At 43.8% G+C, this 15833-nt stretch overlaps 1 protein-coding gene across 12 annotated transcripts in view; it reads right to left on the bottom strand.

Annotated features, from left to right (window-relative positions):
* Positions 1–15833, bottom strand: part of LOC110501241 (LIM domain only protein 7) — a 138203-nt gene that overhangs the window by 47587 nt on the left and 74783 nt on the right. For 10 of the 12 annotated variants that reach the window (XM_036959617.1, XM_036959619.1, XM_036959616.1 and 7 more), the window contains 3 exons: positions 14570–14825; positions 2494–2526; positions 940–1054 (listed from right to left, as the gene is read on the bottom strand). In XM_036959617.1, the coding sequence (XP_036815512.1) occupies positions 940–1054; positions 2494–2526; positions 14570–14787 (366 nt within the window). In that variant the 5' untranslated portion in view covers positions 14788–14825. Of the gene's footprint in view, positions 1–939; positions 1055–2101; positions 2246–2493; positions 2527–14569; positions 14826–15833 lie in introns of those variants that run through there. The other 2 variants (XM_036959620.1, XM_036959626.1) reach the window with 2 other exon arrangements.

A 15833-nucleotide genomic window follows, 5' to 3' on the forward strand; every position in this document is an offset into this window, starting at 1 on the left:
TCTGGAATGACCTTGAAAGATTGGTCATCTTTCCCAGAATATTGTCTTGGTGTTATAAGCGTTTAGTTGCCACTGCAGGCCTGAGTGTATACTCAAATGAGGAAATATAGATCTAAAAGTAGGATGAGGTATTATGTGCTGATCATTAATACACAATCTCAGCTGTGCCTCCTTCAATGAATACATTTAACGAGGGCAGTGATGTTTAAACAATTGTTTGTCTTCTCCTGAGCTCCCTCTCGCTCTCTCCACCTTTACAAAAAACATTCTCCTTTCACCACACTGGGCCAAAATAGATGTTCTCTTCAGATTTCCATTTTCCCCATATCAAATACTTACTAGACGTATCTATCATATGTTGCTACTTGTTGACAGGTGGGATGGCTTTGACTTGTGTACTAATTTCAGACAAGGACACAATAACCATGGCCTATATATTGACATGATTGAAAACACTACAATTGATGATGATTAAACCGGCCTAGCTCATCAATTCGTTATGTCTTGATTATTATATTAGGGAGGGTTTAAGTCAAGTGTAACAGCAGTCTTTTGGGGTGAACGTGTGCGACCCCTGGTAAATTGGGGACCCCTAGTGGTGAGCGGACATGTGGAGCATACAGGGTTCATTTGGCACCAAACCTAACCAAAGGGCTAACACAGGGAGGGACTAGCAGAGGTGTATTCATGAGTGTACACTGTCGAAAAACGCTTTGCAAGGGAAAACGTATTGCAACCAAAACAAGAGTTTCTATTGGACAAATAAAGGTAGGTCCCTCCCAGTTTCATCCTGTTTGGTTCCTAGTGAATACACCCCAGGATTTCCTAATCCAATAATAAACACACATTTTTATTTAGCATTACAAAACATTTTGTTACATTATGCCTACTGAACACAGAGCCCAGGTGTGTGGTGGTTGCAGGTATATATACACTCACATCCTGCCATTGGTCCTCGTTCTCCTTGACTTGCTCTCTGATCTTCTGTAGTTCCTCGTAGCATACCTGCTTCAGTGCTGCCTGGTCCACTGCAAGGTCTGTCATTGATTTGCTCCTACACACCGCCAGGGAAGAGGGTTTAAAGGTTTGGGTTCAGTGTCAACTCAGTTACAGGCATTGGACCACCAGCGAGGAGCATAAACCTACTGTGCACAAGACTGATGTTAGTCATAAAGTAGGCTATAAATGTATGCATCAAATCCACTCCAATCCCAGAATGCTGGGACACTTGCATTCCTTCACACTAACATGAGCTATAGTGAAATAAGGTGCTCACCAATAATTGTGTATCTGCCTACGTAACAGACTACTGTGCGAATCATGCAATGATGTCAATAGGACATACCAATCAGAAATGTGCTCAAAATGTGTAGCAACAATGGTTTGTTAAACTAAATCTCAATTAAATTAACTGTGATTTTCAACTGCAACATACTTTTAAACAATGTTTTTTTATTGTAAGTACACAGTAAAACAACACCATTTCAAGGTTCAACATTCATTAATAATAAGACTAAATTATCACAAACAACGCGTATGTTGTATTAGTACACGTAACAACATGTATTAGTAAGCAAACATATAAACAACAGTTGAGTCACAAAACACAAGCTAATGCGGTTTTAGGCTAATGGGTTAGAAAACACAAGCTAATGTGGTTTTAGGCTAATGGGTTAGAAAACACAAGCTAATGCGGTTTTAGGCTAATGGGTTAGAAAACACAAGCTAATGCGGTTTTAGGCTAATGGGTTAGAAAACACAAGCTAATGCGGTTTTAGGCTAAGGGGTTAGAAAACACAAGCTAATGCAGTTTTAGGCTAAGGGGTTAGAAAACACAACCTAATGCGGTTTTAGGCTAATGGGTTAGAAAACACAAGCCAATGCGGTTTTAGGCTAATGGGTTAGAAAACACAAGCTAATGCGGTTTTAGGCTAAGGGGTTAGAAAACACAAGCTAATGCAGTTTTAGACTAATGGGTTAGAAAACAACCTAATGCGGTATGAGGTTAGAAAAAACAAGCTGTATATCTCAGCCATCCCTTTCATACAAAAAAAGCTTTCGAAGTTGACTTGGCCAAAAACATTCACTCTGTTTGACTTACCTGTAAACTTCTGAATCATAATGCTATAAATATATCTTTCTGTTACACAAAACCAACCTATTACGGTAGTCTACAACCTGTGCTTCAACAATTATAACTCTTAGCTGTACACAATACACAGTATGTTTGATTGGATGACAGCATATTGGTATTGTGTGCACAATCCTCTCACTCCACTTTGTTGCTTTGTCAATAGAGATTTGTGGAGCTTGCTGTGTCCCACCCCCCTTGGCTTGGCCCTACATCACTCAATCCCCAGCAATGTGTCAGTGTCAGCGTATAGCAGTCAGCCAGCGAGTGAGGGCGCTAGTAAACGAGAGCAGCAACACAAAGGCAAAAGCGGAGAGTAAGCGACCATGCCACATTCCTTGGAACAGACATAGTCAACTCACCCGTCGTTAGCAACGGCGCGCTTTTGGAGCAGTCTAGGAGAACCAGAGAAGAGAACCACACAGACAAAAATGTCACATTTGGGCCAGACTTCTTTTCCCTATTCGGGGAGTAAGTAGAGTTAACATGATTCCTAACCACTGTCTGGTGTTCTTCTCTCACTCTAATGGTTAATGTTAGGATTGGTGGTAAAGTAACCTGTGTCAAGGGATGGCTAGTGCCACTCTACTTTCTCCTGGGGTTTTGGTTTCCTTTTTGTTGAAGGTGGCTTTGTATCACAGCTAAAGTATCCCCTTCCTTTGACCTGCTAGGTGTGTGTGTGTGTGTGTGTGTGTGTGTGTGTGTGTGTGTGTGTGTGTGTGTGTGTGTGTGTGTGTGTGTGTGTGTGTGTGTGTGTGTGTGTGTGTGTGTGTGTGTGTGTGTGTAACTGAAAACTGTACAGGAGTTTAACATGAGGGAAATACATCCAGATGCCTCAGACACATTTTAAATCTCTCCTTGTCCCAGTCAGTAATCCCAACATGTTTCAAGCTGACCACCATTGTCCCTGTTCCCATGAACTCCAAGGAAACCTGCCTAAATGACTCCCGACCTGTAGCACTCACATCTGTAATTATGAAGTGCTTTGGAAGGCTGGTCATGACACACATCACCATCCCAGGCACCCTGAACCCACTCCAATTCGCCCCAACAGATCCACAGATGATGCAATCTTAATTGCACTTCACACTGCCCTCTCCCACCTGAACAAGAGTGGAAATAACTACAGTGGAGCTCCAAAAGTAGACAAAAAGACAGTGAAAATGTTGTTGTTGTTTTGGCTCTGTACTCTAGCACTTGCAATTTGAAATGATGCAATGACTACGAGGTTAAAAGTGCAGACTGTCTAACTTCAATTTGACGGTATTGTCATCCATATCAGCTGAACTGTTTAGAAATAACATCACTTTTTGTACATAGTCCCCCTATTTTAGGGGACCAAAAGTATTGGGACAAATTCACTTGTATGTCTATTAAAGTAGTCAAAAATGTAGTATTTGGAACCATATTCCTAGCACGCAATGAAAACATCAAGCTTGTGACTCTACAAACTTGTTGGATGCATTTGCTGTTTGTTTTGGTTGTGTTTCAGATTATTTTGTGCCCAATAGATATTCATGGTAAATAATATATTGTGTCATTTGAGTAACTTTTATTGTAGATAAGAACAGAATATCTTTCTAAACACTTCTACATTAATGTGGATGCTACTGTTACATTCCTCAGCTAGAAAAACAAAATGTCGCTCAAACAGAAGAGGGAACTAACAAAGAGTCACTAACCAAGATCAAAACATACTTTTGGCCATGTAGTCAATGTGAGAAGGTTGTTCATAGACTACAGCTCAGCGTTCAGCACCATAGTCCCCTCCAAGTTCATTACCAAGCTAGGGACCCTGGGACTGAATACCTCTGCAACTGGATCCTGGACTTCCTGCAATGACCCTATTTTGCACTGACTATGACACTCTCACACAAAACCCACACACATTCACTGTATACGCACACACACACACACACACACACACACACACATCATATGCTGCTGCTACTCTGTTTTTTATTCTTACTCTTATTAGACACTGCTCAAAAAAATAAAGGAACACTAAAATAACACATCCTAGATCTGAATGAATGAAATATTCTTATTAAATACTTTTTTCTTTACATAGTTGAATGTGCTGACAACAAAATCACACAAAAATGATCAATGGAAATCAAATTTATCAATCCATGGAGGTCTGGATTTGGAGTCACACTCAAAATTAAAGTGGAAAACCCCACTACAGGCTGATCCAACTTTGATGTAATGTCCTTAAAACAAGTCAAAATGAGGCTCAGTAGTGTGTGGCCTCCACGTGCCTGTATGACCTCCCTACAACGCCTGGGCATGCTCCTGATGAGGTGGCGGATGGTCTCCTGAGGGATCTCCTCCCAGATCTGGACTAAAGCATCCGCCAACTCCTGGACAGTCTGTGGTGCAACGTGGCGTTGGTGGATGGAGCGAGACATGATGTCCCAGATGTGCTCAATTGGATTCAGGTCTGGGGAACGGGCGGGCCAGTCCATAGCATCAATGCCTTCCTCTTGCAGGAACTGCTGACACACTCCAGCCACATGAGGTCTAGCATTGTCTTGCATTAGGAGGAACCCAGGGCCAACCGCTCTGGCAGTGCTCCTCCTGCTCCTCCTTGCACAAAGGCGGAGGTAGCGGTCCTGCTGCTGGGTTGTTGCCCACCACGTCTCCTGATGTACTGGCCTGTCTCCTGGTAGTGCCTCCATGCTCTGGACACTACGCTGACAGACACAGCAAACCTTCTTGCCACAGCTCGCATTGATGTGCCATCCTGGATGAGCTGCACTACCTGAGCCACTTGTGTAGGTTGTAGACTGCGTCTTATGCTACCACTAGAGTGAAAGCACCGCCAGCATTCAAAAGTGACCAAAACATCAGCCAGGAAGCATAGGAACTGAGAAGTGGTCTGTGGTCACCACCTGCAGAACCACTCCTTTATTGGGGGTGTCTTGCTAAATGCCTATAATTTCCACCTGTTGTCTATTCCATTTGCACAACAGCATGTGAAATGTATTGTCAATCAGTGTTGCTTCCTAAGTGAACAGTTTGATTTCACAGAAGTGTGATTGACTTGGAGTTACATTGTGTTGTTTCAGTGTTCCCTTTATTTTTTTGAGCAGTGTATATTCTGAAGCCTAGTCCCCTTACCCTACCTTTATGTACATATTTACTTGAAATACCTCATAGTCTGGCACATTGATATGGTACTGGTAGTCCCTGTATATAGCTTCATTCTTGTGTACAGGATTACTATTATAAAATGTGTTACTCTACATTGTTGGGAAGGGCTCGTAAGCAAGCATTTCACAGTAACGTCTATACCCGTTGTATTTGGCGCATGTGACAAATCAAATTTGATTTGATTTTAAATGGATAGTTTTTTGTGAGTGTGTAAATGCTGTGTGTGTGTTAGTGATAAGGAACGTGTATGTGTGTTTGTGAGTGTGTGTACACGGAATGTGTTTTCACGTGGCCATGGACTCAAGAGTGGCTGGCAACAACTTTCATCCCGTCACACAGCATTGGGGAATTTCATGTTTTCATGTCTTCCTTAGTAACAAACCTGCATTCTATTATCATCTACCGCTACTGTGCAGACCTGGGTTCAAATACTACAAAAAAATACTTTAAGAGTTGATTTCAAATAGTATTTGAACCCAGGTCTGTTTTGGTGTAGTGTCTTGGTGACAGTGTGGGGTTTATCTCGGAAATCCAGGACTAAAATGTAGCTTATTTGAATCAGATTTACGATTAGGTTCTGGGGGGAGATTATATAGTGCATTCGGAAAGTATTCAGACCCCTCGACTTTTTACACGTTTTGTTACATTCCAGCCTTATTCTAAAACTAAATCCCAAAAGAGAAATCCCTCAATCTGCACACAATACCCTATTATTGACAAAGCAAAAAACAGTGTGAGAAAAATCACATTTACATTTACATTACATAAGTATTCAGACCCTTTGCACAATACTTTTTTGAAGAACCTTTGGTAGCAATTACAGCCTTGAGTCTGAGTCTTGAGCCTTGAGTCTTGAGCCTTGACTTCTTGGATATGATGCTACAAGCTTGGCACACCTGTATTTTGGAAGATTCACCATTCATCTGCAGATCCTCTCAAGCTCTGTCAGATTGGATGGGAAGGTTTGCTGCACCGCTATCTTCGATCGGGTTCAAGTCCAGGCTCTGGCTGGGCCACTCTAGGACATTCAGAGACTTATCCCATAGCCAATCCTGTGCTGTCTTGGCTGTGTGCTTATGGTCATTGTCCTGTTGGAAGGTGAACCTTCACCCCAGTCTAAGGTCCTGAGCGCTCTGGAGCAGGTTTACATCAAGGATCTCTCTGTACTTTGCTTCGTTAATCTTTCCCTCTCCCAGACCCTGCAGCTGAAAAACATCCCCAAAGCATGATGCTGCCACCACCATGCTTCACCGTAGGGATGGTGCCAGGTTTCCTCCAGACGTGACGCTTGGCATTCAGGCAAAAGAGTTCAATCTTGGTTTCATCAGATCAGAGAATCTTGTTTCTCACGGTCTGAGAGTCCTTAGGTGCCTTTTGGCAAACTCCAAGCGGGCAGTAATTTGCCTTTTACTGAGGAGTGCCTTCCGTCTGGCCAGTCCACCATAATGGCCTGATTGATGGAGTGCTGCAGAGATGGTTGTCCTTCTGGAAGGTTCTCCCATCTCCAAAGAGGAACTCTGGAGATCTGTCAAAGTGACCATTGGATTCTTGGTCACCTCCCTGACCAAGGCCCTTCTCCCCCAATTGCTCAGTTTGGCCGGGTGGCCAGCTCTAGGAAGAGTATCGGTGGTGGCAAACATCTTCTGTTTAAAAATGATGGAGGCCACTGTGTTCTTGGGGACCTTCAATGCTGCAGAAATGTTTTGGTACCCTTCCCCAGATCTCCCCAGATCTGTGCCTCAACACAATCAGGTCTCGGAGCTCTACGGACAATTCCTTCGACATGGCTTGGTTTTTGCTCTGACATGCACTGTCAACTGTGGGACCTTATATAGACAGGTGTGTGCCTTTCCAAATCATGTCCAATTAATTGAATTTACCACAGGTGGACTCCAATCAAGTTGTAGAAACATGTCACGGATGATCAATGGAAACAGGATGCAACTGAGCTCAATTTCGAGTGTCTGAATACTTATGTAAATAGGGTATTTCGGGATTTTATTTTTAATACATCTGCAAAAAAATTGCTTTGTCATTATGGTGTATTGTGTGTAGATTGATGAGAAAAAAAATATTTAATACATTTTAGAATAATGCTGTAATGTAACAAAATGTGGAAAAAGTCAAGGGTCCTGAATACTTTCCAAATGCACTGTATAATTTATGAGAAACTCTCAGCCAAAGCTTGGGTCAAATGTCCCCTCCCCTTCCGAAATTCAAAAGATGCAACACCTGCGAAATCATGTCCAAATGATCAGTGATGAAAAAATCTGCGCGGAAACAAAGTTCCTTGTTAGTTGTCCCACAGTCTGTTGACAGACGCCATGATGCCATCCTGTGTTACGTGCGTCTGGGAGATTAGCTCGAGTCAATAGCTTGAGTTATAAACTCAGCAAAAAAAAAGAAATGTCCTCTCACTGTCAACTGCGTTTATTTTCAGCAAACTTAACATGTGTAAATATTTGTATGAACATAACAAGAGTCAACACCTGAGACATACACTTAACATGTTCCACAGACATGACTAACAGGAATGGAATAATGTGTCACTGAACAACGGAGGGGTCATAATCAAAAGTATCTGGTGTGGCCACCAGCTGCAGTGCATCTCCTCCTCATGGATTGGACCAGATTTGCCAGTTCTTGCTGTGAGATGTTACCCCACTCTTCCACCAAGGCCCCTGCAAGTTCCCGGACATTTTTGAGGGGAATGGCCCAAGCCCTCACCCTCCGATCCAACAGGTCCCAGGCGTGCTCAATGGGATTGAGATCCGGGCTCTTCGCTGTCATGGCAGAACACTGACATTCCTGTATTGCAGGAAATCACGCACAGAACGAGCAGTATGGCTGGTGGCATTGTCATGCTGGAGGGTCATGTCAGGATGAGTCTGCAGGAAGGGTACCACATGAGGGAGGAGGATGTCTTCCCTGTAACGCACAGCATTGAGATTGCCTGCAATGACAAATCGATCCCGCTCCAGAGTACAGGCCTCGGTGTAACGGTCATTCCCTCGACGATAAACGCAAATTCGACCATCACCCCTGGTGAGACAAAACCTTGACTCGTCAGTGAAGTGCACTTTTTGCCAGTTCTGTCTGGTCCAGCGACGGTGGGTTTGTGCTCATAGGCAACATTGTTGCCAGTGATATCTGGTGAGGACCTGCCTTACAACAGGCCTACAAGCCCTCAGTCCAGCCTCTCTCAGCCTATTGCGGACAGTCTGAGCACTAATGGAGGGATTGTGCGTTCCTGGTGTACCTCGGGCAGTTGTTGTTGCCATCCTGTACCTGTCCCGCATGTGTGATGTTCAGATGTACCGATCCTGTGCAGGTGTTGTTACACGTGGTCTGCCACTGCGAAGACGATCAGCTGTCTGTCCTGTCTCCCTGTAGCGCTGTCTTAGGCGTCTCACAGTACGGACATTGCAATTTATTGCTCTGGCCACATCTGCAGTCCTCATGCCTCCTTGCAGCATGCCTAAGGCACGTTCACGCAGATGAGCAGGGACCCTGGGCATCTTTCTTTTGATGTTTTTCAGAGTCAGTAGAAAGGCCTCTTTATTGTTTTAATTTTTCATACGTGTGACCTTAATTGCATACCGTCTGTAATCTGTTAGTGTCTTAACAACCGTTCCACAGGTGCATGTTCATTAATTGTTTATGGTTCATTGAACAAGCATGGGATACAGTGTTTAAACCCTTTACAAGGAAGATCTGTGAAGTTATTTGTATTTTTATGAATTATCTTTGAAAGAAAGGGTCCTGAAAAAGGGACGTTTCTTTTTTTTCTGAGTTTATATATTGTAGATCTTACCCATGTTCAAACCCCTTTTCGCCCCACTGTGCTAATACTGCTCCCTGCTGCCCAAGTCAATGTGAAGTTACCTGCTGTTAAGAGGAGACACTGGGTGTTTCTCAATATGCTTACTCCTGTGCTCCACTCTCTCATGCTCTGAGTGTATTCTCAAAGGACGTTCTCTTGAGTATGTTCTTGTGAGGATGAGAGTGTGGAGAATGCATAAAATATTACATTTGAGAAGCACTCGTACTCCCCCTACTGCATTATTTTGGCGGCAGGTAGCCTAGTGGTTAGAGCATTGGACCAATAACTGAACGGTTGCAAGATCAAATCCCTGAGCTGACAAGGTAAAGAAAATCTGTCGTTCTGCCCCCGAACAAGGCAGTTAACCCACCGTTCCTAGGCAGTCCCTGTAAATAAGAATTTGTTCTTAACTGACTTAAATAAAAGGTAGACATTTTTTTTTAAAATCCTCCCTATTCACTGAACCTTGTTCCAGCCAGGACAATGGCAAAAGAGAATAAACAAGATGCACACAAAGCAAACTTTTACTAATTATCAGCTAACTAAAAGTGAAACGTAATAATCTAGATAGCCAACTAGTTTACGAGGCAAAACTCCTACAGCCAATTCTTCATGGTTAGCTAACTAGCCAGACAGTTAGCCCTATTGACTTACTATGGGCTATTGATCTATGCACACTACAGTGGGTATCGTAGGCAGGTAAACATGCCAAAATTAACACAGTGTGTGTTTATTAAAGTATCAAGATAAAATAATGTAGTCAGGCAATATGAGATGTGAATTTGGCAATATTTCATTCCGAAGTCAGAGATGATTTTCTCTCGCTTCAATAGCCGCCATTGATTTCAATACATTTTGCTTCCTTTTTTTACACATGGTACGTCATATTTCTGTGCATACTTGTCATTGAGGCTTGCGTCGATCGAGCATGTTTCAAAATATGTACAAACGAAGTACACATCTGAAAAGTACCCGCCATGCTCTGTTTTGCATGCTTTGATTTTGACTCATGCGCCAACTCTCCCGTGCGCCAATTTGCATGCTCTGAGCACGGTAGGATGCATATTGAGAAACACCCACTGTGTTATTCAAATAGCGGTGACCACATATTTTTAAATTCACCGTCAAAGTCAATTCACGAGCAGAAATACAACGAATGTGAGTAGGGTCTTGTGTCAGTTAAATCCGATGGACTTTGACAACAGTTTTCATGTAGTGGTGTCTTTAGCAATAGCACTTCAAAAAGGTTAGCAGCAGTTTTACAGGTTGTACAGAAAGGTCATTCACTTAGGGTGTTGCATTTTAGAGCTTCAGAATCGTATAGCATGTATGGTTTCAGAAAATACCACAACCTGGGTTAAAAAAAAGGCCATTTGTTTATCCTACGACCTAATCGATCAATCCACTTCCTCAAAAGCTGAAGATAAACATTTAAAACAACCAAGGTCTTTTTAAGCAGTGGGTTAGGTTGTTACATTTCCACCCCTGGTGGAATGTTTATGTGTTCAAAATACAGTTACAGTCAAATAGTATTTTATAAACATGTTCCAGTAAGTATGTAAGGTTTGGTTCTTGGGATAGAATGAACCCTTCTATGAGGAAAGCACCACTCGGTAACAAGGCATATACACATGCTTAATTAAGTTACCTGACTAGCCCTTCTATGAGGCAAGCACCACTTGGTAACAAGAAATATCCACATGCTTAATTAAGTTACCTGACTAACCCTTCTATGAGGCAAGCACCACTCGGTAACAAGACATATCCACATGCTTAATTAAGTTACCTGACTAACCCTTCTATGAGGCAAGCACCACTCGGTAACAAGACATATCCACATGCCATTTAGGGCATGTCAACAACAGACAGAAAAGTGTTCTTAGAACTAAACAGCTCGCTTGCTCGCTCACGCTCACACACACACACGCTCACACACACACACGCTCACACACACACACGCTCACACGCTCACACACACACACGCTCACACACACACACGCTCACACACACACACGCTCACACACACACACACACACACACACACACACACACCCACACGAGGATCAAATGGGGGGGGGGTGTAAGAAGAAAACAACTATACACAACCCAGAGATTTCAGGCTCTATTTCAAATGACAACCTATTCCCTATATGGTGCACTACTTTTCACTAGAGCCTTAAACGGCAGCCCTATGTGGCTCTGGACAAAAGTAATGCCCTATATAGGGTTTGGAGTAACAGGCACTGAAGCGGTATTGTTGTTTCGACTGCCATTCTAGTTCCTAAGTGTTCAGTAAGGCTAACTTCTCAATCATCATCATACTCTTCTTATATCTCAGCCGGCACGCCTCCCTAATCACCCATCCACTTTGCCACCAGTACGGAGCTACAGTAGCATGCTGTTTTTTTTTACTCATATAAACCTGTTCATTTTTGTCTATTCAAACCAACCCCATTTCAAAGGAAACAAGAACTCATAAAGATCAGGTGTGGCCAATTAGTGGGTGCGGCCAACACACCTGAACACAGTTCACAAGAAAGAGGTTAGAGAGAGTTTTGGTGATGCTGAGAATGGAATGTGTATGTTTTTAAATAACGTTCTTAGAACGTTCTCTGAACGTTACTAAAGCCTTCATGTGGTTTCTATGGAAGGTTTTCGTTCTCGGAACAATGAGAACATGACATGAGGAAACCTGTAGGAAATGTTACGCTGAAGTTATGAAATTCCCACAGAAAAACACTATTTGTGAACATTCCCAATGTTCCTAGAACATTACCAAAATGTAAAATAATTGTAACCATGTTTGAACTTTTAGGAATCATTCTGTTAAAGTAACGAAATACTAAGACAATTGTTTTTTTTTGTCAAGTTCCTTAAATGTGCTGACAGTGTTCCAAAGCCAAGCAACTATCCTGCACCATTCTGAGAAAGTTGTGGGATGGTTTTATGCATAATAACCATAGGACAACCACACTCTCACAAAGCTCAAAGAAACATATGGTTTTCAGAACATTATGTGCAAACTGGATTACGTCCTCAGATGAGTAGTATGTTGATATTTGTTGCTTACTGTATAGATTTTTACTAAACGTTTTAAATAAAATGTAGTACGATTAGGACACAGTTTAAGTAAGTAGTAGGCAGGCCATATTTCAGACACGGCCAGTATCTTAACATATGTACAGATGCAAATTGGACTAAACAGCAAGACAGCAAAGTGATTATTCCTCAGTATAATATAACTGGTACAACTCTCAAAACAAACTGCTCTTCAAGGCATGGAAGAACAATGTTATTAGCTTAGCTTTGTAGTACTGTATCGCTGTTAGTACGTGAGCAAAAGCTCTAAAACAATCTAGAGTGCTCCTGTGATGTTACAATCAATGGAAAAGCTGCATCGACCTTTGACCGGCAGCGTGGCGGCTGGTGTGGGTGGAGCCTTCAGGTGCATGGGGGTGAGAGGGGGGAGGTGCCGGAAGAGGGTGGGGCTGAGGAGAGCCAGCGACTGACATGCAGTCCACCAGACTTCATTCGGTTACAGCCCCGGGGAGAGGAGAGGGTTTAGGAAAGAGAAAGAGAGAGGGAGTGGGGAGGAGAGAGGTCAGACAGGTGGACTCAACACAGTGAAGTAGTGTAAAAGTAGAGTAAAGCAGTGCAGACCCACGTTTTATGAATGAGAATGGAATCACTAACCAACAAAAAAAGGCTAACGGGAATCACTGGAAACGGTTGTGATAGAGTGATAAAGTAATGTAAGGGAAGAAAGAGTAAGGAAATGTCTGTTTTGTAAATGTTGACGTTGTATGTACTAATGTTTTCTATCATATTTGTTATGTACAGTATGAACATGTGAATGGAATGTGCTTTAAATGATGTGGTTTGGGATATAATGATGATACGCCGCCGCCCCCCCCCCTCCATCAGTATGTCCACAGACCTGAAGCCCTGGATTTTCTTGTACCAGCGTCTCCTTATTGACCCCAGTACTATCTTCTGCACGTATGCATCCTCCTGGGTGTCCAGTACTTGGGCAGGAACCCGTCATATAACCCGTTGGCGGGCGGCTTTGGGGAAGCACCCACTTTGCGGGAGTACAGGTCTTCCTGAACAGGGTCGGCGTACCCCACATCACTGAGGGTGGGGGGATCGCATCAGGTGTCATTGGTCCACTGCTGCTCGAGAAAAAGACCAGCCAATCGGAGTGGAAAGAGCTTATGGTGTTATGGTGTTTGGAACATCCTTGAGTACATAGCACTCAATCTCCTCAGACACACGAGGAACAAAAACTTTGTTGTTTTCAAATCAATGAAATCTGATATTTCGGATGGCAAGTCACTCAGTCACAGCAAATGCGAGAGGAACGAGCAAATAAAACTAAAGGAAACAATAACAAATCTTATATCAAATCAAAATCGACCAAGGTGGTTCTAGAAAACTATGCAAACTGAAGATCTCTTTTGTTCTCTCATTCTTTCTTTTTCCCGCACTCGTTCATCCGGCAGACGTAACAGAAGAAGCTCTCTCTCTCTCTCTCTCTCTCTCTCTCATTCTTGTCAGACAGGCATAAAATCTCTCTCTCTCTTGGTCAGACGGTTATCAGAGAGGCAGGTCACTGAGGCAGGTCACCGTCTTCCGTGGTGGGGTGTTCGTGTTCACTGTGACCATTGACCAGGTCCCTCCTCTCACCAATGAAACTCCTCCTCCCCCTCCTCCTAACCCCACGGAATTCCCAGCCTCTACAGGGCTGATGGGTTGGGTGAAGTTAGCGGGCGGGTCAGGGGCTAGGCGTCCAGAACGAGGTCCGGGTCCGGCCACTCGGGGTCCGACTCGTCGTCACTGACACTGGTACGCCCACTGCATGGAATTCTGGGAAATGCACCCGTTGTTGGTTAGAATCGGGCCTGGTCTCACTGAGGTCAGTGTTCTGTGGTCAGCCGCGACAGGAGGATATGATGGTACAGTGCACATGCACAAGCACAACCATGGGACAATCATACACAACCATGGGAGAACTAAGCAGCAGAGAGACAGTGGGGATGATAGGAGATGAGGAGTGTGTAAAGACAGGGCAAGGTTCAGGGTATGGATTACAGTAGATTTAAACCACAGACTTGTCATACAGCCAGAACGCAGTCTTACATGCAGTACTCACTATCCAATGCAAAGCAGCAGTTTTCTTCACGGTGAAATGAGCTGGAGTATAAAGCTAGCTTAGCTTGTGCTGCAATGACGTGTCATAACGATCTAAGAAGCTGGGTGGGATATTTTGGCTCGGTACCATTTCGATTTAACAATTCACCTGAATTGGACTGAAATAAAAGGGAATTGAGCCCCATCCCTCTGAATAACTTAACCATTGAGAGATCTGAAAGGATTTGCTAGAGCAGCACCTGCGGTCAAAGATTAGAGGCAGCTGATTTCTGGTGTATAGGCTACAGATGTGTGTATGACTCTGCTACCTGGTGAAGGTGCCATCTTCCTCCGTGTACATGGGGCTGGCCCAGCTCCGACGGCTGTCCTCGTGGCGCTCGGCCCGCTTCTTGCGGAGCGGCGCTGGCACATAGGCCGCTGGCTTGTCCTTGGTGGGCAGGAACTGGTTGAACTGCGTGGTCGTTTTAGGCTCGATGACCAGCGAGCGGCGGTAGTGCAGTGAATCCTTGTTACTGTCTGCCGCCATCCTGAAGACTGAGTCCGTCTCCGCGACACTCTCACAACCTGGGGGAGGAGAGGTGGGGGATGAGGAGATAGACAGAAGGAAAAGGGGTCAAATTGAGGTGCGATGTGAAGGAAGAGGGGAGGGGGAGGACAGTGGAGATTAGAGGGGCAGGAAAGAGTAAGAGGGAGGGCTCTGAGAGAGGGGAGAGAAGAGGTGAAAGACAGAATGGACAAGTGGAGACCAGAAAGGGAGGTGAGGGGAATGGAAGGTGGGAGGAGGGAGGAAAAGGCAGTGGAGAGCAGAGAATGGAAGAGGGTAGAGTTCAGAGGTCGGTCCAAGAGGAGAGACAAGGAAAAGGTCGGAATAGTAGAAGTCTACTTAGTGTTGTTTGCGATATAATTGTCTGGCAGATAAAATAGGGAATCTGGTCAGCTCTATACTTAAAGGGATACTTTGGGATTTTGGGAATGAAGCCCTTTATCTATGTCCTTAAAGTCAAATGAACTCATGCTAACATTGGCTCACAAAACTTCCAATAACTTCCTTCATACTGGACACAGAGACATAAAAACAGTCCATCTGACTCTGAACCTTTCACCTCACTGAACACACCCCAGTACAAGGGTAGAGGGGGTGGTGCGCATTGCTTTGGGAACAGAGGCCTATTACCCCCTCCTTGCTTAATTTACAGGCTGGTGTGGAAGCATCTGGAATGTATCTCTGGTCTGTCTCTCACAGTGGGAGCCAAGTCTCTCTCTAATTACTGACTGAAACGCTAAACTAGTCCACCCACTGTCAAATGCCAACAAAGACCTGGTATCAGTAAAATCAACATGCTCAGTGTGAACTTCACAGATTACCTCAGATAGTCCAAAATAAACAAATAGATACCCACCCTTGAAATAGCATCACGTTAACACTACCACTCAACATTTCAGACTAAGATATAGGAGGCTAAAAGGTATACTGCTAAGAGCCTAAAACACAGCATAAAAAGTCAAACCTAAACACACTCAAGTCCTGTCCGACTGGGGTGCGTGATAATTGAGATTGATGTGTGTGCATGC

Source organism: Oncorhynchus mykiss, chromosome 22 (assembly GCF_013265735.2).
Source record: "Oncorhynchus mykiss isolate Arlee chromosome 22, USDA_OmykA_1.1, whole genome shotgun sequence".
Lineage (NCBI taxonomy): Eukaryota > Metazoa > Chordata > Actinopteri > Salmoniformes > Salmonidae > Oncorhynchus > Oncorhynchus mykiss.